This window comes from Scyliorhinus canicula, chromosome 13 (assembly GCF_902713615.1).
Source record: "Scyliorhinus canicula chromosome 13, sScyCan1.1, whole genome shotgun sequence".
NCBI lineage: Eukaryota > Metazoa > Chordata > Chondrichthyes > Carcharhiniformes > Scyliorhinidae > Scyliorhinus > Scyliorhinus canicula.
In genome coordinates this window covers 116,572,717-116,599,602 of record NC_052158.1, presented here as the reverse complement: position 1 = coordinate 116,599,602, position 26,886 = coordinate 116,572,717, and the positions used below count along the sequence as shown (strand labels likewise).

The 26,886-nt window shown below is 45.2% G+C and overlaps 1 protein-coding gene across 2 annotated transcripts in view; it reads left to right on the top strand.

Moving 5' to 3' along the window:
* Positions 1–26,886, top strand: part of xxylt1 (xyloside xylosyltransferase 1) — a 171,524-nt gene that overhangs the window by 101,822 nt on the left and 42,816 nt on the right. For both annotated transcript variants that reach the window (XM_038816169.1, XM_038816170.1), the window contains exon 3: positions 7,259–7,391. In XM_038816169.1, coding sequence (XP_038672097.1) covers positions 7,259–7,391 — 133 coding nt within the window. The remainder of the gene's footprint in view (positions 1–7,258; positions 7,392–26,886) is intronic.

Genomic DNA, 26,886 nt, shown 5'->3' with positions numbered 1-26,886 from the left:
ATCGAACCTGTGAGGCAGCAGTGCTAATGCTTGTGCCATTGTGCCACCCTCTTGTAATCCTTGTATGAGCATACCCAAGTCTCTCTGATCATCAGCATTTACATGTTTTGTTCCTTTTAAAAAATATTCTGCTCTTCATATGAACAAAGTGAATAACTTCAGACTTTCCCACATTATAATCCATCTGTCAATCTGCTGCTCACTCACTTGTCTATCTCTTTGCAGCCTATCTGTGTCCTCCTTACAGCTTACCTTTCCATATAGCTTTGTGTTATCCGTAAGCTTGGATACATTTCTCTCTGTCTCTTCATCTCCGGCATTAATATAGAGTGTAAATATCTGAAGCCCCAGAACTGAACCTTATAGCACACCACTAGTCATAGCCTGCCAACTTGAAAGTGCCCCATTTATGCTTACACTGTGCTTCTTGTCATTAACCATTCCTCTGTCCATGCTCATATATTACCCCCTATTCGGGCAGCATGTGGCGCAGCGGATAGCACTGGGACTGCGGCGCTGCGGACCCGGGTTTGAATCCCGGCCCTGGGTCACTGTCCGTGTGGAGTTTGCACGTTCTCCCCATGTCTACGAGGGTTTCACCCCCACAACCCAACGATGTGCAGGTTAGGTGGATTGGCCATGCTAAATTGCCCCTTAATTGGAATAAAAATAATTGGGTAATCTAAATTTATAAAAATATATATATATATTACCCCCTATTCTATGAGCCCTTATCTTGCCTATTAACCTTTTGTGTGGCACCTTATTGAATGTCTTTTGAAAATCCAGGTACGCTACAACTATTGGATCCCCTTTAGCTACTAGTTATATTCTCAAAAATTTTGGTTTGCCAAACACAATTTTGCATTCATAGGATGATGTCGACTTTGCATTTAGTAAATTCTTAGTATAATTAAATATTGTTAAGACTTCCTTGATAATAGATTCCAGCAATTTCCTGACAACTGATGTCAGGCTAACTGTCCTAAGTTTCCTGTTTTCTCTCTCCCTCCTCTCTTGAATAGCAGTGCTACATTAAAATAAAATCAAAATACTGCTAATGCTGGAAATCTGAAGTAAAAACAGAAAATGCTAGACAAACTCAGCCGGTCTGGCAGCATCGGTGGAGAAAGAAACAAAGAGCGTTTGGAGTCCATATGATGCTTCATCAGAGCTAGAGAGATGTGTAGCACTGCTGCCTCACAGCGCCAAGAACCCGGGTTCAATTCCGGTCTCGGGTGACTGTGTGGAGTTTGCAATTTCTCCCCGTGTCTGCATGGGTTTCCTCCCAAGTGCTCCAGTTTGCTCCCACAGTCCAAGGATGTGCACGTTGGGTGGATTGGCCATGTTAAATTGTCCCATAGTGTCCAAAAAGGTTAGGTGGGGTTACGAGATAGGGGCGGGTTGTGGGCCTAGGGAGGGTACACTTTCCAACGGTCGGTGCATACACGATGGGCCGAATGGCCTCCTCCTGCACTGTTAGATGGTCTATGATTCTATGAGATGTAGAAATGTGATGAGTTTTACATTTGCTAACATCCATTATGCTATGACCTTTCTAGAATCGAGGCAATTTTGGAAAATAATGACCAGCACATCGACTGCTTCTGCAGCTATCCCTTTATTATAACCCCCACGAGGACAATGGGGAAACCATTGTCAGTCTCCCAGTGGCCACCCAGCTGGAGCTCATTCGACCCCTGTATAAAGCTAGCTCAAGCAGGGCCCAGAGCTGTTGGTTGTCCCAACAGGGACTGGATTTGGAGAGAGTTACTGCCATGGGCAAAGTATTGTATATGGTTCAAAACCCGATGGCTTCTTCAGTTACTCAACTCTTTTAGAATCCTTAAATATAGGCCATCTGGTCGTGGCAGTTCGTCAGATTTTAGCCCCTTGAGTTTCTCCAGTAATTTTCTCTGATATTCATTACCTTAATTTCCTCACTTTTTAGCACCCATATTACCCTCTATTTCAGGTATGCAACTTGTGCTTTCTGTCAAAGCTTGTGCAATCTGTTTTTATTCATGGCTAGTTTACTCTTTTATGTATTTTATCAATTTTTGGTGACCCGTTGCTGGTTTCTAATATATTTCCAATGCTCAGATTTGCTACTTTTCGTTGCTACATGATCAGCCTCTTTAATCTAATACTATTCTTAACTTCCTGAATGAACCTCAGATGGATGATTATTGCTGAGATTTTTAAGTGGAACGTATTTTGTTTTTAACATTTTTATTTGTTTCCTGATTATTTTTTTAAAATCAGTTTATTTACTGCCTGACCACTATACCTTTTCACCAATGTATCCAATGAACCGTAGTTGACTCTTCCCTCAAACCTGCACAATTAGCATTGTTTAATTAAAGATTCTTGTTTGAGATTGGAGCATGTCGCTTCCTGATTTAGCATTAAATTCGTTATTATGATCACAAGTTCCCAGCAGATCTTTTACGATGAGATTACCAATTAACCCTGCCTCTTACTCAGCACTAGATCTAAAGTGGCTTTATTCTTAATTGGTTCCAGGACATATTGCTCCAGGAAACTCTCAACCATTCCACAAACTCATCTTTTACATTGCTGGCAATTATTACATTATCTTTGTTACCCGTGCCAATAGTTTCTTGTTTAATGCACTGCCCAACGGTATATCTACAGTTGGGGGCCTATAGGCTGCTCCCACTACTGCTTTCTGACTCTTTTGCTATTCCCAAACACCACCCATCGTGACTCTAGATCATGATCTCCTGAACCAAGACCCTTCTTCGCTATTGTCCTTACGTTGCCATTTACTATCAGGCTACCCCTCCTGTTTTGCCATTCTGTCTGACTTTTTGAAGCAGTGTGTATCCTGGAATATTTACTTTCCAAATGGTCACCGTGCAATCATGTCTTTGCAAAGCGATCAGATCTAAATCTGTGCCACTAATTAATCTCTCATATTGTAGATACTTTGTGCATTTAGATAAATAACCTTTAATTTCATTTTGTTTTTATTATTATTCCCTGCATGGATCTTACTGATACACAATTGCTGTTAAAGTCTGTAACTGTCTCTTCCTGTCATTTTCTGCTTGTTTTTACTCACTTTGCTAGACTATTTTGATGCCATGACTTTTCTCTTTTCATTTCTAAATTTCCCTTCACTCGAAACCCCTCACCCACTTCTCAAGGTTAGCTTAAAGGCCTATCCACAGTGATTTGCCAGGACACTGGTTCCCAGTCTAGTACAAGTGAAGCCCATCCCAGTGGAACAGCATTCTCTTTCCTGAGGACTGGTGCCAGTTCCTTATGAATCAAAATCCCCTTCCTCAAGGTTTTGTTGAAATGTTTAACTTATTCTTTCTCAGTGCTGCAGTAACACTGAGAAGACCTGCCGTTGAATTTGAAATTAAAGGGCTGGCAATGTGGCCCAGTGGTTAGCCGGGCCCGGGTCACTGTCCATGTGGAGTTTGCACATTCACCCCCACAGCCCAAAGATGTGCAGGGTAGGTGGATTGGCCACCCTAAATTGCCCCTTAATTGGGGGAAAAAATAATTAGGTACTCTCAATTTATTTTTAAAAAACAAATTGAAATTTTTTTAAAATTTCAACTGATGAGCTGAAACGGAGGACAGCACAAAGGTCTTCCAATGTTGAATATAGAAGTTTGCCGTACTCTGACCCCACATGAATGATATTTTAGTTTGAAATGTGAACAGGTTTCTGGTCTGGGAAATATAGCAATGAAAAATCCCACTCCCCACCCCACCGCTGCCAACTCCAATCCTCAGGTGAAGGAAGGGAAGGGGGAAGCAAACAAGATAGAAAAGAACCCTCACCCCACCACTATCCACACACCACCTTGAGGCAATCACTTGACCTTGATGAATCTATTGGCCGACTTCCCACAGCCTCAGCCAGTCCATGTTCCATTAAATTTGGTACCTGAAAATCAGGGTGTGGTGGAGGGATGCCAGGGCGATGAGTTGTGGGTTTGGTTTCACACTGGTATTATGCCCCAGGAATGGGTTGCTCCTGACTCTGTCCCAGGGAGGGAGAACCTGAGCTGCCTCATGCAACCTGCTGTGTACTTTGGATACCGTTATTGCTGTTGGAGGCAGGCAGCCTGAGTTCATTTTTACATTCTGGCGTAGGCTAAAGAGTTTGCCAGGAAATGTAAAATCAACAAAATTGGATGGAATCCGAGATGCAAATAGTGGGCTACAGTGCCAAGGGAAATGCTGCCCCACAATCTGTTTATTTCCTGTTTAAGTTGCAAAGCTTTCACATCGGGGGCATTGGCTCTTCTGAAGCTGTTAGTAAGTTTTCTAGATTGGAATGCAAGGTTATGAAATCAGTATCATGTGATCATTTTGTGCACAATTGAGGGAGCAGTTATCTTCCAAGGATTTGGGTTAATATGCTATTAAAATGTTCATAAATACACACGGGTATCCTCTTAATGAATTCCTCATAAGTATTCTTTTTAAGTACTGAAATTGGCCGTAATCTTGACAGCTGTAATCGTTACAGTCTGTAGATCTTCTGTTTCACTGCTGGGTCAAAGAGAATTATTGTGGGGAAATTACGAAGAATTATCATAGAAATGACCCTGTGCTTGCTGACCTACACGGGCTTCTGTTAAGCATTTCTCAGTTTTTAAATTCCCATCCTGTCACGGGTAGAAAAGTAAAGGAACTGGAATTTTCAGTATTTTTAAGACAAAGGGGGCAGAAACGTACGGCGGTCCTGTATCCATTCCCTATTATTATTGTCACAAGGGCTTCCAGAGACAACTGACTGGCATTTGGCCTCACCCTGGACCCGAGGGCCTAAGGGAGCCAGATAATAAGGTCACAAAAGTAAATCTGGTATTTGTTTCTCTCCTTCGTAAAATAGAAATCTTCTGGTCTTGAGGTCAGCAGTCAAACTGTACTCGTCTTTTGTCCAGCCATTTCTTTTTATACATTCATGGGATGTGAATGTTGCTGGTAAGGCAAACGTTTATTGCCAAAGCCTAATTGTGCTTGAGAAGGTATTGGTGAGCTACCTTCTTGAACTGCTGCAGTCTATGTGGTGTAGCTACACCCAGAGTGCTATTGTGGAGGATTTTCCACGTTTTTAACTCTGAGACAGTGAAGGAATGGCAATCGTTGCAAGTCAGGATGTGACTTGGAGGGGAACTTGCGGGTGGCAGATTTAGAAGGTGCTGTCAAAAGAGCCTTGAGTTGCTGCAAGTGCATCTTGTAGGTGGGACACTGCTGCCACTGTGCTGGTAGTAGAGGGGGTGAATGTTTTAAGTTGATGAAATGCACACTGACCCAAGCAGACTGCTTTGTCCGATATGGCAGTGAACTTGCTGAGAGTTGTTGGAGCTGCACTCATTCAGATAAGATGAAATCCTCGCTCTTCTGACTTGTGCCTTGTAGACGTGGACAGGCTTTAGGGAGTCCAGAGGTGAGATAGACACTGCAGAATTTCCAGCCTCTGACCTGCTCTTGCAGCCGCAGTATGGATGTGGTTGATTCAGGTCAGTGTCTGGTCAATGGTAAACTGCAGGATGTTGATGATGGGGGGGGAGGGGGGGAATCAGTGATGTTAATATCGTTGAATGTTAAATGGAAATGGTTCAATTCATTAATGTTGGAAATGGTTATTATCTGGCACTTGTATGGTGCAACTGATACATTCCACTTATCAGCCCAATCAGAATGTTGTCTACATCTTGCTGCTTGAGGGCAGGAATTGCTTCAGTATCTGAGGTGTTCCTCGTACAGGACTGTCAGGAGTGAAACAATGCCAGGTTTGTTAATGCCTGGTTTGTTCCTTTGTAATTTAAAGTGTCGGGCATTGTCAGCAATAATATTGTCAGCAATAGCAGCCTTTGTTATAGAACGTGTGGGAGGGAGGTGGTGGGCAGGAAATATCGTACCATTATCGTTTTTGAAATTTGTTTAGAATATCGTCTTGTTTGGGGGGGGGGGGGGGGGGGGGATTCTGCAACTTGCTGGTGCAATTCACAAAGAAATATGGCCTTAAGCTGTGAAACCAAAAAGGTGATGTTTCAGCCATTCCTGGCCATTCAACCATTTTTCAGTGATTAAGTCAATGGCCTCGATTTCGTGTTGAGAATAATGGGGAGTCTACCAGCGCTTATGGATGAAGTTGTGTAGCAACTTCTGGCACCTAGACATGTGCACTAAAATGAGGAAATCAGGAAGTTGTTGTTTAATTTGCCCTGCGCTTACACAAGGTGCTCTATACTCCTATCTCGTTGAGATACTTGGCATTTAAATACATTTTACACCATTATGGATTGATATTACTTACTTACATACAGGTGTGTGGAAGAGGGTGCAATGGTTATGTCCACAACCGTTTTGAAGACTGTGATGGGCTCTCGGAGAATCGTGTGCACCCGTGCAATAGAGGCTGAGCACCAATCCCAGGACTATCACTGCCAAAGTTTCCACTCAATCGTCACCATTGCTGCCTTATAGCTCACAGCCCCAAATGGTCATCCTGCGACCCCAACCATTGCTTTGGGAACCCCTACATCCTATTGTGTTCAAGCGATCAGTGGTTTTACTATTCCTGATGTGCGTTTTAGTTCAACGTGGGAATTGGGCACATCTAACTCGTGAGTGAACGTATAAGATTTATGCCTAACTTAGTGTAACAGGAAGTGAGTTACCACAATCAGATTTTATCTTTGATTACCGAGGATCCAGGTTCGACCCAGTTCCCGGGTCACTGTCCGTGTGGAGTTTGTACATTCTTCCCGTGTCGGCATGGTGTTCCGTGCCCGTCCACCCCGACTCCACAGCCCACCTCATGTAAACAGTGTTTGCTGTGCGTGGGTTCCGGACTGCATTGACGGCGAATTGTGATTTGGCGTAAAATCAGCGCCCGCCACGATTTTGGCGTCGGAACCTATTCTCTGCCCAATTGTGTTTTGCGATTTCGCCGTCAGCCGCCCTTTGTCCTTGATTATATAGATATGTATATTTAATTAAGTCAGTGTCGCTAAAAACCGATGAGAAGAAAATAAATGTCACATTGTAAAATGTGGCACTGTAAAGCTCACTAATTCTTGCTAAATCTCCTGTTTATCTTCCATCCCTGTTTAATTTTGTGGCTGATTGTGTAATTGACCAAATTGAACTTTTTTTTTCCAGAGACCTCCTGGTGCCTTTGAATGAAATAGGATATAATACATCCTGTCTATTCCCAGTGACCCATGTGTGACCTGATTTTCCTCCTTTTGTTTTGCAGAAATGACTCGTATTGTACAGTTGGACCTGGATTTGAAATACATGTCTAACATCAGGAGCCTGTTTGGGGAGTTTGAGAAGTTCCAGCCAGGAGCAGTGATAGGGATCGCCAGAGAAATGCAGCCTGTTTACAGGTATTGGAATCAGTGCAACATCCTTAAAAGCCAGGCCAGAAACTAAACTGAAGGTTTCGGACCCAAGAACCTTTTTGTTATGTATGTTCTGTGGCATGGTCTGACTACCGTTTGCAATTTTATCACTGCTGACAACAAGCTGGGTTCTAAATCTGACTTAAATGCATTATGATCTGAGAGATGTGATTTAGCCACAAGGCATCATGAATAGGGCTGTCATTTTCGATATTCTTTTTCCAAACTAGGTTTCACAACAATTTTATTATACTGACATTTGCTAGTTATCATTTTAATAGCTCAATATATTTTTTATACATAACTGCACAAAGAATGGGTCAATTAGAAAGCAATATGATAACATGAAAATTAGATTTAATAATTATTGTTATTTGGTCATCAGTAGTTCGTTATTTTATTTATTTATTTTTTATTTATAAATTTAGAGTACCCAATTAATTTTTTCCAATTAAGGGGCAATTTTAGCGTGGCCGATCCACCTACCCTGCACATCTGTGGGTTGTGGAGCTGAAACCCACGCAAACACGGGGAGAATGTGCAAACTCCACACAGTGACCCAGAGCCGGGATCGAACCTGGGACCTCGGCGCCGTGAGGCTGCAGGGCTAACCCACTGTGCCACGTAGTCCGTTATTTTTAACATATTAGTTATTTTTAACATATTGGAAACACCTCAAATTGTTCACTTTTATTCCGTAATGATATCTGTAGAATAAAATCAGACTAATAATTTAAGATAAAATTAAAATATCAGCTCCACTTAAAGTACTGGCTGTGCATCTCAGTTCTGTACACCCATTATTTCAGCGCCATGAGTGCTATTTTGCTTTTAAAATGGAGTCCCCATCACACGCCCATACTCTGGTGCTGGCGGCCCCAGGTATCATTTTACTGAGAGCATTGATGCACACGCAGGAGCTTCCGCTGGAAGTATGCAGAGAAGGCAAATTGGAACCTCAATCAACATGTGATGCTGATTTGTCACTAACTGAACACAATGCACAAAATGTGCCCTCAGGTAATCGTTCCCAGCTGATCAGGAAGCAGCAGGAAGAACTCCACCAATGCTAAATTGAAGGGATTATCAACCAGTTATAGGTTTTTGTCAATTTATATCCATTGACCTTTGCTGAGAAGAGTTTGTTAGTTTCAAGAGTTCTTTAAAGTTTCTAAAATACAGGCAATGATATGGCATCTGCTAAAGCACTTCGTCTGACATCAAGGATTCTGTACAAACTGCTTGGCCACAGGCATGGCTGTCCATCCCCCTTGGATTGAAACATGATGGGGAGAATGGGCAATGGCAAATCTGAGCAGCGTAGGTTGCTGTAAGAGGGAGGAGAAGGGGAGAATGAGCAATGGTGATGTAGGCAAAGCTGCTGAAAGGAGGGGCGGAGGGGGAAGAAGGGCTCTCGGCAAGAGCCATAATCGCTTCAGGGAATAATTCTACATCAACTCTGTGAGCAATGCTAGACATCTCTGCTTTATTCAGAACATCCTCATGGAAATCTGCAACCTACTACAGGCACAACTATACCCTTCGAGCAGTTCGAAATCTGCATTGTCAATGGCTGTAAAGATGACTGTGGCCATGAACCTTTTTAAATTCTGCCTCTCCCCAATCAGGAGTTGATAATATTTGCTACATTTCAACTGTGTGCCATCCACCTTTGCAGAAGGGAGGCCACTGAGGCTCCTCATTCAAGAGAGAAATATATGTTAAATTAAATTGCCAGAGAGAATCAGGCGGAGTAAGCAACAACAGAATTTCCAATGGTTCTATTGATTGCATGCAGGACATTTTGTGAGCGCCACATGTCAGTGCTAAGATGACAACTGATGACACTAAATGAGCCACTGGTGTGTGACACAAGAACATATGAACTAGGACCAGAAGAAGGCCCTCGGGCCTGCTCCACTAAACAATAAGACCGAAGTTGATCTGATTGTAACCTCAACTCCACATTTCCACTTTACCCCCCTCCCTACCTGGTAATCTTCCACCCGACCCCCTCTTGCTTATCAAGAACCTCTCTAGTTCTGCCTTAAAAATATTCAACGGTTCTGCTTCCACTGCCTTTTGAGGAAGAGAGTTCCAAGGACTCATAACCCTTTTATTTTTAAATAGTGACCTGTACCTAGTTCTAGATACTCCAACTCGGGGAATCATGCTTTCCCCATCCAACCTGACAGGATTCCTCAGCATCTGATAACTTTCAAACATGTCGCCTCTTGTTCTAAATTCCAGAGGGTACAAGCCTAGCCTGTCCAACATCCCCCCCCCCCCACCATAAGCAAACCCACCCATTCCAGATTTTATCTGGTAAACGTTCTCTGAACTTTTTCCAGCGCTTTAATAAGGGGACCAATAATGTACACAGTACTCCAGATATGGCTGGGATTCTCCTCTACCCGGCGGGGCGGGGGGTCCCGGCGTAGCGGAGTGGCGCCAACCACTTCGGCGTCGGGCCTCCCCAAGGGTGCAGAATTCTCCGCACCTTTAGGGGCTAGGCCAACGCTGGAGTGGTTTCTGCCTCGCCGACTGGCGACAACAGCCTTTGACACCCTGCGCCGGCCGAAAGACCTTCGCCGGTCCGCGCATGCGCCGGTGCGTCAGCGGCCGCTGACGTCACCATCGGCGCATGCGCGGTAGGGGGGGTCTCTTCCGCCTCCGCCATGGTGGAGGCCGTGGCGGCAGCAGAAGAAAAAGAGTGCCCCCAAGGCACTGGCCCGCCCGCCCATGGGTGGGCCCCGATCGCGGGCCAGGCCTCCGTGGGGGGGACCCCCGGGGTCCGATCGCCCACGCCCCCCCCAGGACCGCGGGGGCCCGCTCGCGCCGCCAATCCCGCCGGCACCAGAGGTGCTCCAATTCCCGCCGGCGAGAGACGCCTGTCAGCGGCGGGACTTCGGCCCATCGCGGGCCGGAGAATCGCCGCAGGGGGCACGCCGATTGGCGGGGCGTGATTCCCGTTCCCGCCGATTCCCGCGTGGCAGAGAATTCCGGCCACGGCAGGGGCGGGATTTACGCCGGCCCTGAGCGATTCCACGACCCTGCAGGGGGTCGGAGAATTCCACCCATGGTCTCATCAATGCCCTGTGTAACTGAAGCATAACCTCCCTGCTTTTTAATCAATCCCCTCACAATAAACAATAACATTCTCTTAGCTTTCCTAATTACTGTTGTGCCTGTATACAATACCAACATACTTCTGCAATTCATGCACTAGGATACCCTCTCCAACTCTGAGCTCTGCGATCTGCCTGTTTCAGTTTCCTTTATTCTATTACGAGATGTGGGCATCATTGGCAAAGCCAGCATTAATTCCCCATCCGTAATTGCCCCTGAACTGAGTGGCTGGCTAGGCCACTTTAGAAGGCAGTTAAGAGTTGCCTACTTTGTTGTTGGTGTATGCCAGACTGGGTAAAGATGGCAGTTTTCCTTCTCGAGAGGACATTCACGATGCAGATATTTTTTTTTGTTACAACAATAAATGATAGCTGTCGTGGTCTCCATTATTGAGACTGGCTTTATATTTCAAATATGTATTAATTGTATTTAAATTCCACTAGTTGCTGTGGTGGCAGTTGAACTCGCGTCCCCAGAGCATTAACCTGGGTCTCTGGGTTATTCGTCCGTTGGCATTATCACTACACCACTCCCTAGATCATGGGGGTCATATCCTGGTAGCAGTTATGAACCCTTTGTTCAGCAGCAGTCCACTGTGCCAGTTATATTTGTAGCATCGCAACAAACTGGAGGGTGTGGCTACTGGGCAACCAGAGGTATTGACTGATCACATGGCCCATGACTGCTATATGCAACCCATGCAGACATGGGCCATACGTATACATTGGAAGCCATGCTGCCTCATAAAATATGATTCAACAGACAAATGGAGTGCTTAAACAATGTTTTTACTGCCTGAAATAAAAACAGAAAACGCTATAAATACTCAGCTGATATGCAGAGAGAAACCAAGTTAATATTTCCGGTTGATTGCTCTTCATCAGAACGGGGGGGGTAGATGAAAATGTGATAGATTTTGAGCCAGGGAATGAGCAGGAGAACAAAAAGGCAACCTGTGATAGGGTGGAGGAGAAATCAAATTGTACAAAAACCTAAAGGAGAGGTAATGGGTCGAGTTACAAATCAAAAAAACAATAGCCATTCCCATGCAGAGTCTTGTGCTGCAATGAGAGATCCCCTTATTTTCTAAACTCTAGAAGAGTCCAGATCCAATTTACTCAGCCTCTCAATGAAGGACACTCTCTCATCTCAGGAACTAATCAAGTGAACCTCTTCTGTACTGTCCAATCAAATATCTCCCTTCTTAAATCTAGAGCTGGGGAGTCAAGAACTCAGAATGCAGGCTTGAGCATTTAAGGCTGCGATGAGGAGTAATGTCTTCACTCTGTGTTGTGAATCTTTGGCATTCTCTACCTCAGAGGGCTGTGAATACTCAAAGTCATTAAATATATTGAAGACAGATATTGAGGGGAATTGGAGGATATGGGAGTAGTGTGTGAAGGTTGAATTGATGGGCGGACTTTCCATCATTTTGGTTAAGTGTGGTCTTTGGTGAGAAAAGCGGAGAATAGCCTGCTGACAGCGTCAGCGAGGCTTTACACCATATTTCCGGGGGGGGGGGGGGGGGGGGGGGGGGGGGATCTCCATGAGTTTCATGCCACTTCAGTCCCAATTTCACTTGAGCACGTCAGCCAAGGAGCACACCATTTAAAGACCACCCAGGCACTTGCTCCAAGTCTAGTGAAGAGGATGGCTGCCTCGAGGTTTTCAGAGGGAACACTCAACATAATGCCGGATGGGGTGGAGCAGAGGTGGGACATCCTGTACCCTCAAACGGGCAGCAAACCCGCAGCAGTGTAACCAACATGGTATGGGAGTCGGTGGCAGCAATGGTAAGCACAAGCTCACCATACAGGAGGGGGAGAATCCAGAGCAGGAAGAAGATAAATGATGTCCTCCGTGCAGCCAGGGTAATTCACTCTTCTCATTTCTCAACCACTTGCACATCTTTCATGCAGCCACTGGTCCCATCACCTTATGTCTGAGGTAATGATGCCTGCACTCCCAGGCAACCAGGCCAACACTGTGGGTGGCCTCCATAATGGAGACCATTCGCTCCGAGGCAGGGCTTGTTCACTGCACGGTGCAGACCATGAACTCTATGGCACGGGGTGTTAACTCCATCTCTCAGGCACCTGTGGACATTCACGAGTGCCAGAGGACAGCGGGACTTCTGGATCTCACACCTACTGTCTCTCTATCCCAAAGAGAAGCCCCAAGCTCCTATAGGGAGGAGGGGAAGCTGGTTCATAGCCCAGTTCCTTCACCCAGGAGACTCTGGGATTGTCCGTACCAGCTGACTTCCCCCTCCTTCCTGTAACCGAAGCAACTGCAGCCCTGCACACAGAGGAGGGTGATACCCCACACCCGTACAGCCCAAAAACAGACCAGGGCACTCAAAAGGATACCCACCAAGGTCATCTCAGACAACAGGGTGTTACAGACAGCAGGCCACCTCCAGCTGAGCTGTAGATTCGGGGAAACATCAAGGCGTAGTGGCAGGGTTAGAAAGGGTAGGAAATTGTGGGTGTTTTTCGCCACTAGATAGCGAGCACTTGTGTTAAGTATGTGAGCACCTCTGTAATGTATTAAACCTAAGTTCTTGCACACTCTTGCTGCCTCCCTGCTCTAGTTCTATTGCTCCATAACCTGCCCATATACACAGCGGTGCGCACCTAACAAGTAAAGGCTGATGCTGACAAATGGCACCGTCTCCATCTCCCATCTGTGAGGATGTCAGCATATCTGTTGGCCTTCCCTCACATTGACAGGACACAGAAATGCCAGTGTCACCTTGGCCAGGAGGAGTGCCCCCCCCCCCCCCGCACTCCTCCATAGCCAACCCCATTATTCAACCCAGTCTGACTTCAGCACACAAAATCCAGCGATTCCACCCTTGTGAGAGCTGTTCCTCTGGCACCACCAGTGACACAGATCCTCAGGGGCACCCTAAATAAGGAAAAGCCTGCATCAGCAGAGATGGCTCTGTCCATGTATTATCATCACCTGATACTACCCTGGTCAGTGGGAGTCCACAAACCTCCTTTAGCCAGGCAGGAAGCAGACATTCACAGTGGATCTTTGAGGACCAATGCTCTGTCCTCACTGCAAGTTATCATCCCCCTGTATCGTGTGGACCATGGGTTACCACACCCTTCCCATGACAGGAGCAATATCGGGGCTATTGTTACGCTGTCACCACATAGTGAGGAAGGGCCAAATCCTATGATGGCAGCTCAGTATCCACCCTAGTCCTGATAATCAGTGAAAGAGAACCTAACAGGGTGTTCTGATCTCTCCTCCCTATTTCGGCCTCGCCATAGCCTCACAGCCTTCCTTTAACTCCTTCAGGAGTTCCCCTCAGCGCCTTCCTTGACATCATCAGAGGAGATGTGCCGCTTGTCCATCTCCTCCTCTTTGCTCCATTACAGGGTCAGGTTGTGGAGGGTGCAGCACACCACAACAGTGTGCAAGACACTCTTGGGACTATACTGGAGTGCTCTATCTGAGCAGTCCAGGCACTGGAACCACATCTTCAGGATGCCGATTGTGTGCTCTACCAAGCACGAGTTGCAGCTTTGGCCTCATTGTGAAGGGTCTCTGCTGCACTCCGTGGCCTCCACACAGGCCTCACTAGCCACGTTCCCGAGGAGTCAACACTGTAACCAATGAGCTCCCTCCAATACCTCCGCTAATGAGTGATCAAAAATGTCACTGTTGTGGACTCTCACTGGGAACCTAGCACACACCTGCAGGATGCACTTGTCATAGTTACAGACAACACAGGACATTTGGACAGTGGAAGCCCTTACGGTTCCCCTTGGCACCATGGGGAACAGAGAGCCATGTACATGCACTCAATGGCTCCCTGTGCTGAGGGAAGCCAGCTTTGTAGGTGATCCTCATAGCCCTGGCATCCAGGCTAGCCTAATCCCGGTCAAAATTAATGTAGTCATGGGCTCTCGCAAAGAGCAAATCCGTGACTTCCCTAAAGTACTTAGTGCAACATCTGGGAGTCATGAAAGGAGCCACTAACAAAGGGCAGCTGTGGCCTTCAGGGCTAGAGGCAGCAGATGGCCTCCGAGGCCAGGTGGTGCCAACTCCTGCAGAGCCTGGCAAAGCTGAGTGACCCTGTCTCTGGACACCCGGAGACGTCTCCTGCACTAGTTCTCTTTCATCTCCAAGTATGTGAGATGCTGTCGGTAGACTCTGGCCCGATGATGTCAGCTCCGAGCGGCCACTCTCTGTGGTGGTGGCTTATGAGCTGCCTGGCTGATAGGCAACAAAAAGGGCACTGGCAGAATGACAATGGTGTGAGGATGAATGCCTGCATTCTGAGAGACAGCAGCAGATTTGTGCTCCATAGAGCCACTGCTGCAACCCAGGGTGATCTTAGCATTGTGTTGGATGACAGATTTCTGGATTGTGACATCCTGTAAGTCCCTTTTGAGCACTGGTGTCCAGAGCTGTGATGGCAGCAGTTTGAGGTTGTGTGGCACCATTCTGGCCTTGCATTACTTCGGTCTGAGCTTCCAGTGGAGGACCCAGACTTTTGATAACTTCTACTTGTGCTGCCATGGAAGCTGAGGCATCAGCCATCAAATGGTGCAGCACAGTAGCATAATGGTGGGGCAGCACGGTAGCATAGTGGTTAGCACAATTGCTTCACAGCTCCAGGGTCCCAGGTTCAATTCCCGGCTTGGGACACTGTCAGTGCGGAGTCTGCACGTTCTCTCCGTGTGTGCGTGGGTTTCCTCCGGGTGCTCTGGTTTCCTGCCACAATCCAAAGATGTGCAGATTAGGTGGACTGGCCATGCTAAATTGCTCTTAGTGTCCAAAATTGCCCTTCGTGTTGGGTGTGGTTACTGGGTTATGGGGATGAGGTGGAGGTGTGGGCAGTGTGCTCTTTCAAAGAGCTGGTGCAGACTCGATGGGCTGAATGGCCTCCTGCGCTGTAAATTCTATGAAATCTATGAAATTGTTGGTTCCACAGGTTAATTAAGGCACTTGACCGCCGCTTACATGTATGAGAGGATACGCTCCACATTCTGTGGAAAGCCATGTGCAAAGTCTAGTGTTGGACTCCTCCATGCTTCTCACATTAACTGCAGACTTTCTGGTGAGCCCAAGCATTTCACTGTGCATACTTATTCACCTGCATTTGTAGGCTGCTCCACTGAGCCATCATCTGAGTCCTCTGCAACAGAACCTGTGTACAACCCCACCATCCAGCAGGCTAGCATATGTACTGCCCATCTCCCCTCCCTGACTGCAGGTCGCTGGTCCTCAGGATATCACCATCTTAATGATATAATGGGAACAAAGGAGCAGTAGAAGGCCATTCAGCCTGTGGAGCCGGCTCAACCATTTAATATGATCATGGTTGATCATCCGGTTCAATGCCTTTTTTCCACACTATCCCTATATCCCTTTATGTCACCCTTTAACTGAAATAGTGCCTTTGATTGTGAGAGTGAGTGACTAGAATTCTTAATCATCACTGTCTTTCTGCCGTACGGCTTAGGCTATTTTCATTTTTCAGATTCCCATCAATCGGGTGGAAAAGTAGGAGGACATAGAGCTTGAATGCATTGTTATTTCTCTGAGGAAGTGAGCAAACAAATATGATGGACAGTAGGACCCTGACGGTAATGTGTTCACAGACAGAGAACAAAGGGATGAGCACAGCATGGCTAGGAAGGGGGAGGGGAGCTTTGCCTCGTGGAGAGAATAGTGAAAAGGATGCTGGGTAACAAGAGGCCAGGATTGGGAAAATGCGAAGTGAGCCAATTAGGATATATGACCAGGTCAGGAGGTGTATAAAATGACCAATGGGACGTTTGTATGCGAATCTTGATGTAATTTGAAGTATATCTCCAGTGTTCCTTTGTCCTGAGGTTCTCTTTATCCTGGGCTCTCAGAAGACAGTGTGTGTGTCCTGTGGTCCTATGGATTGAGTCAGCCTTGCAAGTTAGTTATTATTAAATGATATGATACCTGCAAATCCATCTCAGATTTTATTGAGTCCAGACCGGCTGCAAAGAATCAGGAATTAACATTTGGTGCTGAAACCCGGGATTTCTCTTACACTAGTCAGACTAGCAGCAGACTAATGTGGATTTACTGGAATTGTTTTCAGATAATGTGGATGTTTTCTAACTTTGGTACTTTATTTTGAAAAAAATTAACATGCCTTTCAAGTAGTTGTAGTTTTATTTTTGAGACTAATATCTCTATCATTTCCTTGTAACCAGTCTGATGGGGTGTCCAGTTACAAAATTACACATTTTCATTTCATATACTTAAAAATTATATTTGTATATTATTTATATATATATATATATCATCAAGAAAATTTCAATCCCAGATTCTACTTTTTTTTAAAATCACGGTAACATTGTGGATAGCACAAATGCTTCACAGTTCCAGGGTCCCAGGTTCGATTCCGGCTTGGGTCACTGTCTGTTCGGAGTCTGCACATCCTCCCCATGTGTGCGTGGGTTTCCTCCAGGTGCTCCGGTTTCCCCCCACAGTCCAAAGATGTGCGGGTTAGGCCATGATAAATTGCCCTTTGTGTCCAAAATTGCCCTTAGTGTTGGGTGGGGTTAGTGGGTTATGGGGATAGGGTGGAGGTGTGGGCCTGGGTAGGGTGCTCTTTCCAAGAGCCGGTGCAGACTCGATGGGCTGAATGGCCTCCTTCTGCACTGTAAATTCTATGTAAATAATCCAGCACAAATGTCTAAGTGAAGTGGAATTGAAAACCAAACTCTATACCCCAATATTAAAATACATTCTTTCAATTTTAAATTAAAGAATGGTACCTGTGTGTTCATCAACTGTTGCTTGAAAGACTCCCACATGTCCAATGTTGATTTAGTCTCCAACAGCCTCGCCCAATCCAAATTCTTAATTCCTGCCTAATGTTATCGTAATTTGCCTTTCCCTAGTTTAGCATCGTAACCTTACCCTCACCTTTATCCAAAAGTACCCTAAAACTTACGGAATTGTGGTCACTATTCGCAAAATGTTCCCCTACTGAAACCTCAACCATCTGTCCAGGCTCATTCCCTGATACCACGTCCAGTTCTGCCCCTTCCATAGTTGAACAGCCTACACATTTATTGCATCAAGAAGCCTTCCTGGATACACCTTACAAACCCTGCCCCATGCAAGCACTAAGTGAGTCCCAGTCAATCTAGGGAAAGTTAAAATCCACGACCTATCCAAAATCACTCTACCTGTTTGCTCCTCTATCTCTCGCTTACAGTTGGTGGGGCCTGTAATAAACCCCCAACATTGTGATTGCCCCATTCCTGTCCTGAGCTCTACCCAGATTGCCACATTGTATGAGCTCTCCGAGGTGTCCTCCCGCAATACGGCTATAATATTTTCCTTAACTGTAATGCTACTCCCCCACCCCCTTTACATCCTGCAACTGCCTATCTTCTCCCTCAGCACCCCCCATATCTGCTCCATGCTGATGACCATACCCCAGAGTCCTTAGCTGCAATCTCCTTTTGCTAGCTTTTCCTCACACCCGCCAGCCAGCCTTTCCATTTGCCTGAGGCCTGTACGGGAACACGAGTTACAATATGTTAATGATCTTCATCTCTCTGAGTTTTTGGCTTTTTCAACTCTCTCCATTCACCAGTTCTTCCCATTGATATTGGGGCGATAAAATTGTTAGCATAGGATGATGCTATCTAATTAATTCCACTCCACTGCACTTTCCCCATTGTCCCAAAGAATTTTCCTCTTCAAATATGATTCTGATTCCCTTCTAGATGTTATAATTGAATCTGTTTCCACTGGCCTCTCAGGCAGTGCACTCTAGATCATGGCAGCTCCCTGTAAAAATAATTCTCATCATCCGCCTTCATCTTGATGATAATGATAGTGGTAGCAGAGGGAGGGATAGAGGAAGATAGAACAAACTGAAGTGAATCTTTGTTTGGGCTAAAAGCCAAGAATTTTTTTCGATGAGCGTGGGGGTGTTGTTCTTGTGTTAAAATTTAGTAATGCCATTAGTTAATGTAATGATTCCTATAACCAGGCTTTCACAAATTAAACCGAGCGGCAGAAATTGCTAAAAACGTAGTATCAGCTGTTCTGTAATAAAGGTGACTTTGTAATACTGGGCTTATGATGATATATAAAGTTCAAAATCTGCAGTGTACTATATAAAAGAGCTTTAAAAAGGTGTCCTGAATAAATTGTACATGGTTGACATGGCGCATTACTGAGTCAGGAAAAAGAAAACTGGATGAAATACAGAGAATAGAAAGTAATGTGGGAAAAGTAGGGTGGTTAGTGGAGTGAAACATTAGCTGCTGAGCTAAAGAAAAACTGCTTCATCACCATGATTAACTTAATATCTGCCTCTACTTTCTCGCTGCATCACCTTAGTTACCTGCATTGCTTTAAATGTAACCTTCTATCGTGCTAAACCAGCTAATGTTCTTACTTGCTTCAATCGTTGGAAAAGACTCGTCCGTGAAACACCTTTAAAAGTTGGCAAGTGTTCTGAATATGAATTATTTCAAGGAGTATGGTATGAAAGATACTGGTAAATTCCATTACAGTCAAGAAAAATGAATTAATTCCATGGACTGTTTTTAATTTAATGTATTACTTTCTACTTTAAAGACTACCCAGGTAATAATAGTCTTTATTGTCACAGGTAAACTTACATTAACACTGCAGTGAAGTTATTGTGAAAAGCCACTCGTCACCACGTTCCAGCGCATGTTCGGGTACGCGGATAATTCAGAATGTCCAAATGACCTAGGAGTTGGAGGAAACCGGAGCACCCGGAGGAAACTCACGCATACACGGGGAGAACGTGCAGACTCTGCACAGACAGTGACCCAAACCGGGATCCGAACCTGGGACCCTGGCGTTGTGCAGCCATAGTGCTAACCACTATCCTACCATGTTGCCCATGCGTGCAGAAACACAAGAGACAGACAAAGCATTTGCCTATGTCTGTTTTCCGTAGCTTGTTTTTCTGGAACAGATTTCTAACCTGAAGCCAAAAGGCTATTTGCTTCAACGGTGCCACTATGCATCAAGCATACTTGACCAGGAGTGTGTCTCGCTCTTAATGCCTGCCACTGATGTGTGTTAGAAGGATTTGCAGCTTGATAATGAACCTACTTGGCCACGGTGCGAACATACCTTCTGTGGTCATCAAATCCTGGAGAGGGACTCAATCCCTGAATTTCTGGCTCAGGGCCAGGGATAAGGACCCTTCTCACTGCCTCACAAAGTCTCTACACTACTGCAGTTGATAGATTCATATTTTAAAGCTTCCTTTTGCTCTGCACATAGCTTCTGCCAATTTCAGCCTTCAGTTTTACATTACTCCCAGCTTCCTATTGTCTCCAGGTCACTGAAATCTTTAGTTTAGCTGCATTAAATTGTTTCGTATTCAATACCTTAGAAATTCATCTGCTTTACTGCGTAACGTGGTCCAATGATTGCTTGTAATGGCTCATTTAACATCTGCATACTATTATTAAACTTCATAAATGTTAACTTTTTGATAGATTGTGAAATGTTATATCTTAAAGGTCCAATTACAAATTGACTTGACAGCCTTCCTGAAATTATTAGCAAACCTCCTCTCTTCCCCCTACTCAACTGTCATCACTGGAAGGTTGAATAGAAAACCCTTTTTATTACTTCAAAGGGAATGGCTTAGCAAATGCGAAGATTGGTATCAGATTTTCTGATCAAGCATTCAAATAAGTTTTTACGTATTATTTCTACAATGTTCCACCTTATGCCAGTCTCATGAGGAAATGTAAACTGATATAAGGCTCCGTTAAAGGCCCAAAAGGTTCACCTAACCCGCCTGCCACCAAAAGCCTGCGTGCAGGATGCGAGAATTCATGGGCTGGGTTCTCCAGTTTTGGGGCTATGTCCGGAGGATCCATGGCGTTTTACATGGGAAAAATCAGTGAGGCTCCAGCACCAATCCTCTGACTGGTGAGGGACTAGCAGCCGTGCCATATAAAACGCAGGGCCTCCCCGAAATAAACAACTGAAGAATTGCCAGGTCCATGGGCACGCATGCGCACAGCACCGACCTGCAGTGTTGCGCCGTACAACATGGTGCCGGCCGTGCGCGGACTCAACCTGCCAGATAGTGTTCCCCTGGCCAGTCCTCCCAGCCCTCGCCAAAACCCCCGCCCCCCCCCGGCCAGCAGCACGGCTCTCGCCCGAGTGTTGCCGGCACTGGACACAGTCCGCAGCCGCCACGTCGGGTTCCCGCCCGCTGAGACCATGAGTCAACCGTGCGGTCGGGAACTCGGCCCATTGGAGGCGGAGCATTATTAGAGGGCCTTCAGGTAAATCCTGAGGCCGTCCCAATGGCGTGCAGCGTGCTCCTCAATGGCACTGTTTTGAAGGGGGCAGAGCATCCGAAAACAGGCGCCGCCCTCGATTCCATCGTTAAAAAGGGATTCTCTGCCTGATCGCCAATTACGAAATCGGCATTGGGGAATGGAGAATCCCACCCCATATCTTTTTTCTAATTTATTCTTTCACAGGATGCAGGACAGAATTCATTGCCAACCCTTTATTGTGCTTGAATGGTCATGTTGGTGAGGCACCTTTTTGAACCATTGCAGTCTATGTGATGGAGGTAAACTCACAGGAAGGTGAATTCCAGTGCATTGACCCAACAACAATGAAGAAACGACAATATCATTCCAAATCTGGACGGTCTGTTACTTGGGGAACTTGCAGGTGGTGATGTTCCCATGCACCTTCTGCCTTTGTCCTTCCAGGTGGTAGAAGTCGCGGGTTTGGAAGCAGTTGAAGGAGCCTTGGTGAATTGCTTCAGTGGATCCTGTATGTGGTACACACTGCTACCACAGTTTGTTGGGGGTGGCAGGATGAGTGAATGTTTAAGGTGGTGGATGGGGCATCAATCAAGCAGGCTGCATTGTCCTGGATGGTGTACTAATGTATCTCACCATGGCTGCCTTGAACTGGTGGAACTGTACTCATCCAGGTGAGTGGAGAGTCACACATGTTGCTGTGCGTCTGGAGTCACATCTAGGCCAGACCAGGTAGTCTGCCAGTACAACGTTAATGAACCAGATGGATTTTTATGACCATTTCAAGGTCACCATTACTGAGAATAGCTTTTTTTGAAAATTCCAGATTTTATTAATTGAACTAAATTCCATGAGCTGCTGTGTTGGGATTTATACTCGTGACCTGAGAACATCAACTCTGGATTACTAATCCAGTGATAACACTATGCCAGTCCATCCCTCTAGATTTATCCTGGATTATCTCCCTGGCTGAATAGAGTTGCTGCTTCAGTCCAAATCAACTTGGGAAACATTATTCGGGGCTGTATCTCCCAAATGGTACTAATGCATCTTACCTTGGCTGCCTCGAGGTCTGCCTCCCAAGTCAGGTGAATTGTGGACTTCCACACTAATGTATGAATTAGAATTAGAACAGTACAGCACAGAACAGGCCCTTCGGCCCTCAATGTTGTGCCGAGCAATGATCACCCCACTCAAGCCCACATATCCACCCAATACCAGTAACCCAACAACCCCCATTAACATTATTTTTTTTAGGACACTAAGGGCAATTTAGCCTGGCCAATCCACCTAACCCGCACATCTTTGGACTGTGGGAGGAAACCGGAGCACCCGGAGGAAACCCACGCACACACGGGGAGGACGTGCAGACTCCGCACAGACAGTGACCCAGCCGGGAATCGAACCTGGGACCCTGGTGCTGTGAAGCATTGATGCTAACCACCATGCTACCGTGCTCCCCTGAGCTAATCACTGAGCTAATCAAAGACAAAAGCACAGTGGTTAGCACAGTTGCTTGGCAGCTCCAGGGTCCCAGGTTCGATTCCCAGCTTGGGTCACTGTCTATGCGCAATCTGCACGTTCTCCTCTTGTCAATGTGGATTTCCTCCGGGTGCTCCAGTTTCCTCCTGCAGTCCAAAGATGTGCAGGTTAGGTGGATTGGCCATACTACATTACCCCTAGTGTCCAAAAAGGTTAGGTGGGGTTACTGGGTTACGGGAATAGGTTGGAAGTGTGGACTTAAATGGGATGCTCTTTCCAAGGGCCGGTGCAGACACGATGGGCCAAACGGCCGCCTCCTGCACTGTAAATTCTATGATTCTACCAAATGGACAGTCCCTGTATTTCATCCCTCACCCTAACACACTGAGATGGAATGATCCAAAACGCGAGTTCCAACCTGAAAAATGATTAAATTAAAGAAGCTTCTTTTTTAAAGACTTATTCAACCAGATAATTTATAAATAACTTCTCTCCTCTCACCCCCCATCCCCCCATTCAGCTTTCACCTCTTCACTGACTCTATGGTTTAGTCTTGTTGGCCACACCACAGTCTCTGAGCCATTCTTGATCCACAAAGAACAATGATTAATATTGGCAGGTTGTTCAACTGTGAAGAGCTTTCACATACAGTTTACAACATTAAGTAGGCAGTGGCTGGAGATCATGAATCTGAGCCCACGCCATACCTTCCTTACATTGAGATATTGAGGTCCTGCCCCCTTTTCACCACACCCACCCCTGCTCCATTGTCTGTCATTGTATAATCCATGGAGGCAAAGTTTGCAGTCTTTTTGGTATAATTGCACAGTGGTAGCAGCACTCTTAGACAGAGTCATTTGGGGAGCTGCTTTCTTGCGATCATTTTTCCTAAAGCATTCAACAGAGGGAGCAGTTACATTGTAGAATGCATGTAACATTTCCGTTGTAATTACAGTTTTAAACCTTGCTCTTGATCCAGTTTTACATCCTGAACTTTCAACTTGTAGACTCTCTGTAGAAATGCAAATTCTTTTTTGAAAATGTGTTGATATATATTTATAATTGGGAACATTAATCCAAAATTACATTTCTCGGGCACTAGACATGTTCCTTGCTACCAGTCCTCCACAGAAACCAGTATCTTGTACATCTCCGAGCCTTTCTTAATTGAATGCTGCCTCGAGGGTTGCTTGTCTGAAAAGTTTGCCAATGTCTATTTCGGGTCGTTGTGACTCTACTGAAACAGCCTTCTGTTTTTATGGATTATTTGGCCTCGCTCTGTTAATGGTCCACTCTCCAATCTAAGCCTTCAATCTGTCTGTATGCTGTGTACTGCAGCTGTTTCCTTGTGTGTTGTAACCTTAGTTTTTGTTTGACCTTATTTTCCTCTTTGTGAAAAATATCACTGCAGCATTTGAAACAGTTGTACTTAACTGTTGCGATATAAATCTAACCGGTGATATATTGTGCGGAAAAAGTACATTCTTGCAGCATATTCAATAAAAACAGGATTATATTTTGACCGTTCTGAAGGTGGCAGCTTCTTTTTTAGAGTTTGATTCCATAGTCCTGGCAACTTTCCAGTGTGTGCCACTAGTGAGTCGAGCCAGAGTGTCAGGAGGCATCTCAGCCACAGAGCAAAACAGAGCTAACGGAAAGAGAAACGTAGTGCCATATGGAGAGGGTGGGGGATTTGAACAAGCCGAGAGATATGGAATCATCAGAGGCAGAGGTTCAAAAAGGGGATGATCAATCCAGACTCATAGTACCTTGTGGCATCTGGGCACAAAGGATAGATTAGTTACAAAAGTATAAGATGCAAACAGTTGGCACATGAGAAACCTAGAGGGGAAAAAACAAAAACCATTCAATCCATCAATCTCCATCCTTTCACAATGTGCAAATATTGTGTATTTTATTGAAATTGCTATGGTCGAGGAACAGCTCCGAGCCCCTTTCACCAAAGTGAAGCATAGAAAAATTCCAGAACATTCATCCAATGATATTTCCCACATTATACATCCCAGATTTTTCACATTTCTTGCAATAATAGCTTCTTGCTCCCAGCAATGGAAGAACTCCAGATTTCGACAATACTTTCCTTGAATTTCACTCGTTATAACCTTCAACTTCCTTTCCTGCCCAATGGGTATCCAGTTCTTTTTAGCTGCCGTGGCTGAGAATCCACTCATACTCATTGTGACGAAAAATAAACTTCCTAATTTTGTGTATTGTTAGAAGCACAGGACAATGCGAGGTAGCATTTATTGCTCAAAGTAAGTTCCCCTCTCGTATTAAAAATGGCTTCTTCAAACTTGTTTGATAGTTTTTAAATTTGATCTGGGATCCACAAGTGAATTTGCTTGCGAATTAACTTGGTGACATCCAGTCACCGTTCTTTCACGTTACCTCCCTTGTACAGGTTGGCGGGTGCTGCTTTAAACTAAAAGCCCCGTGGACCTGTCTAACTCTGAAAAATCAGATCATATTCTGGGAAATTTTCATTCCCAAGCTTGTAGCACACATTGCTGAGGTCAGCTGATGAGAAGTCACTGTTTGTTGTAGAGCCAGTTGGGAATCTTTGCAGGTGTGAAAATAATCGGGTCAATGGAATTGGGTGAACTAGTTAAATTGGATTTAATCTGGGTAAATGTGAAATGTTGTTTTTCACTCCATGGCTCTGAGCGTTTGAGCACTTCATGAATGGTGTTAAAATAGTTAGCGGTTACTTTGAAAGAAACATGGAATTCTCTCTCAGTAGATGTCCAACCAATGCCGAGCAGCAATCACACGGCAGCAGCCACGATTGTTGTGCACATTGAGGCCAGTTTCTTTCTGGAATGCAAAAGCAAAATATGGCGGATGTTGGAAAGCTAGAACAGAAATAGAAAATGCTGGAAGTACTCCGCGTGTCAGGCAACATCTGTGGAGAGAGAAAGAGTTAACATTACAGTTTGATACCTGTCAGAACTGGTAAAAGTTAGCGATGTGACAGTTTCTAAGCAAGCAAAGGAAGGAAAGAACAAAAAAAGAAAAGGTCTGTGATAGGGTGAAAGGCGGGAGAGATTAAATGACAAAGGGGAAGATGGTGCAAGGCAAACTCCAACCCCCCCCCCCCCCCCCCCCCCCCCCCCCCCCCCCCCAACCTTCCAGTGAAATCGTGGGAGGTGTAACACCTGCACTTTTCCCGTTTTTAGGTTTGAATTCTTTGATTCTGCACAAAATGCACTGCTATGTGAGCTACCATGAAAACATTACGCAACTCAATGGAATGCTTTAAAAAAGCAACAGGGTGTCAGCCCAGGGTCATTAATAATTCTTTATAGATTAAGAATTTCTAACTTGATTCGCTTAATCCCTTTGTACAAAATAGGAATCCTTTCAAATCAACTGCCCCAGTGTAAATGAGGCTTTCATTATCACAGCAGGCCACTTTTACCGTAAGAGTACTCACAACATCTGTGGTCGAGTAACCAACCTAACAAGAGTTGTCTGTACTTGGCATCTGGCCAAGTCTTGTTCTGTAAGAAAAAAAACCATTATAAGCTTCAGAATTTGAACCTCATGGGGATATTTCTGTATTCTTTACATAGGTGTGCTTCATATTTACAGCTGTAACTATGTTTTATTACTATTGTGTCCAATCGTTAGCAAGCATAAACTAAGAATTCTGTGCTATAAAAATCAGACTGATATTCATGCGAACAGCTTACCAACATTTCGGTCCACATGGAAAGATGTTTGTCAAAAATAACCTTTTCAGTTAAAAAAAACTTGTTCGGTGAATTGTGCTTTCCACTTCTAGAACAGGCGCCATTATCCCCTTTCTCAAAAAAAAGTCCTTGACTCCATTATCCTTGCAAGCTATATCCAATCCCCCTGCCTTCTCCAAAGTCTCTGAACAAGGTATCACCTAAATCTGTGCCCATCTTTCCTGCAACTCTATGCTTAAATCTCCAATCAGATTTACTCTCCTGCCACGGCACTGAAATGATTCAAATGAAAATTACAAATGGCATTTCTATGACCATGGCTCACTATCCCTCTCTTCTTTGGTGTCTTTGCATCATTGCACATAACTAATGTTCCAACATTCTTCTCCATTGTTCAACTGGGTGGAGCACCCCTCCCTTGGTTAAAAATCAGAGGTGATAAACACAATTTTATCTGGTTCCAGCCGTACGGTCAAATGTGCTTTTCAAGGTAACTTGAGTGTTCTTTGAATTTCTCCCTTTATGAGCTGAATTTAACTTCATGCCCCCCTCCCATCTAATTATAATTGACCTGAAATTCCTTCTCTCAAAATCGTCAAAGATGCAAATCATGACTGTGCTACTAAATCAAAATCCTTTCCAAATTCTCTACTGGGATTCAGTAATTGGCCTGAGGGCTGGAATAATGGCTGGGATTCTCCCCTATCCGGCAGGGCGGGGGGTCCTGGCGTGTTGGAGTGGACGTCTCCACACCTTTAGGGGCTAAGCCCTGACATTGATGGGCTAGGCCTGCGCTGGAGTGGTTCCCGCTCCGTCGGCTGGCGTGAACGGGGGCCAGGCCACCGTAGG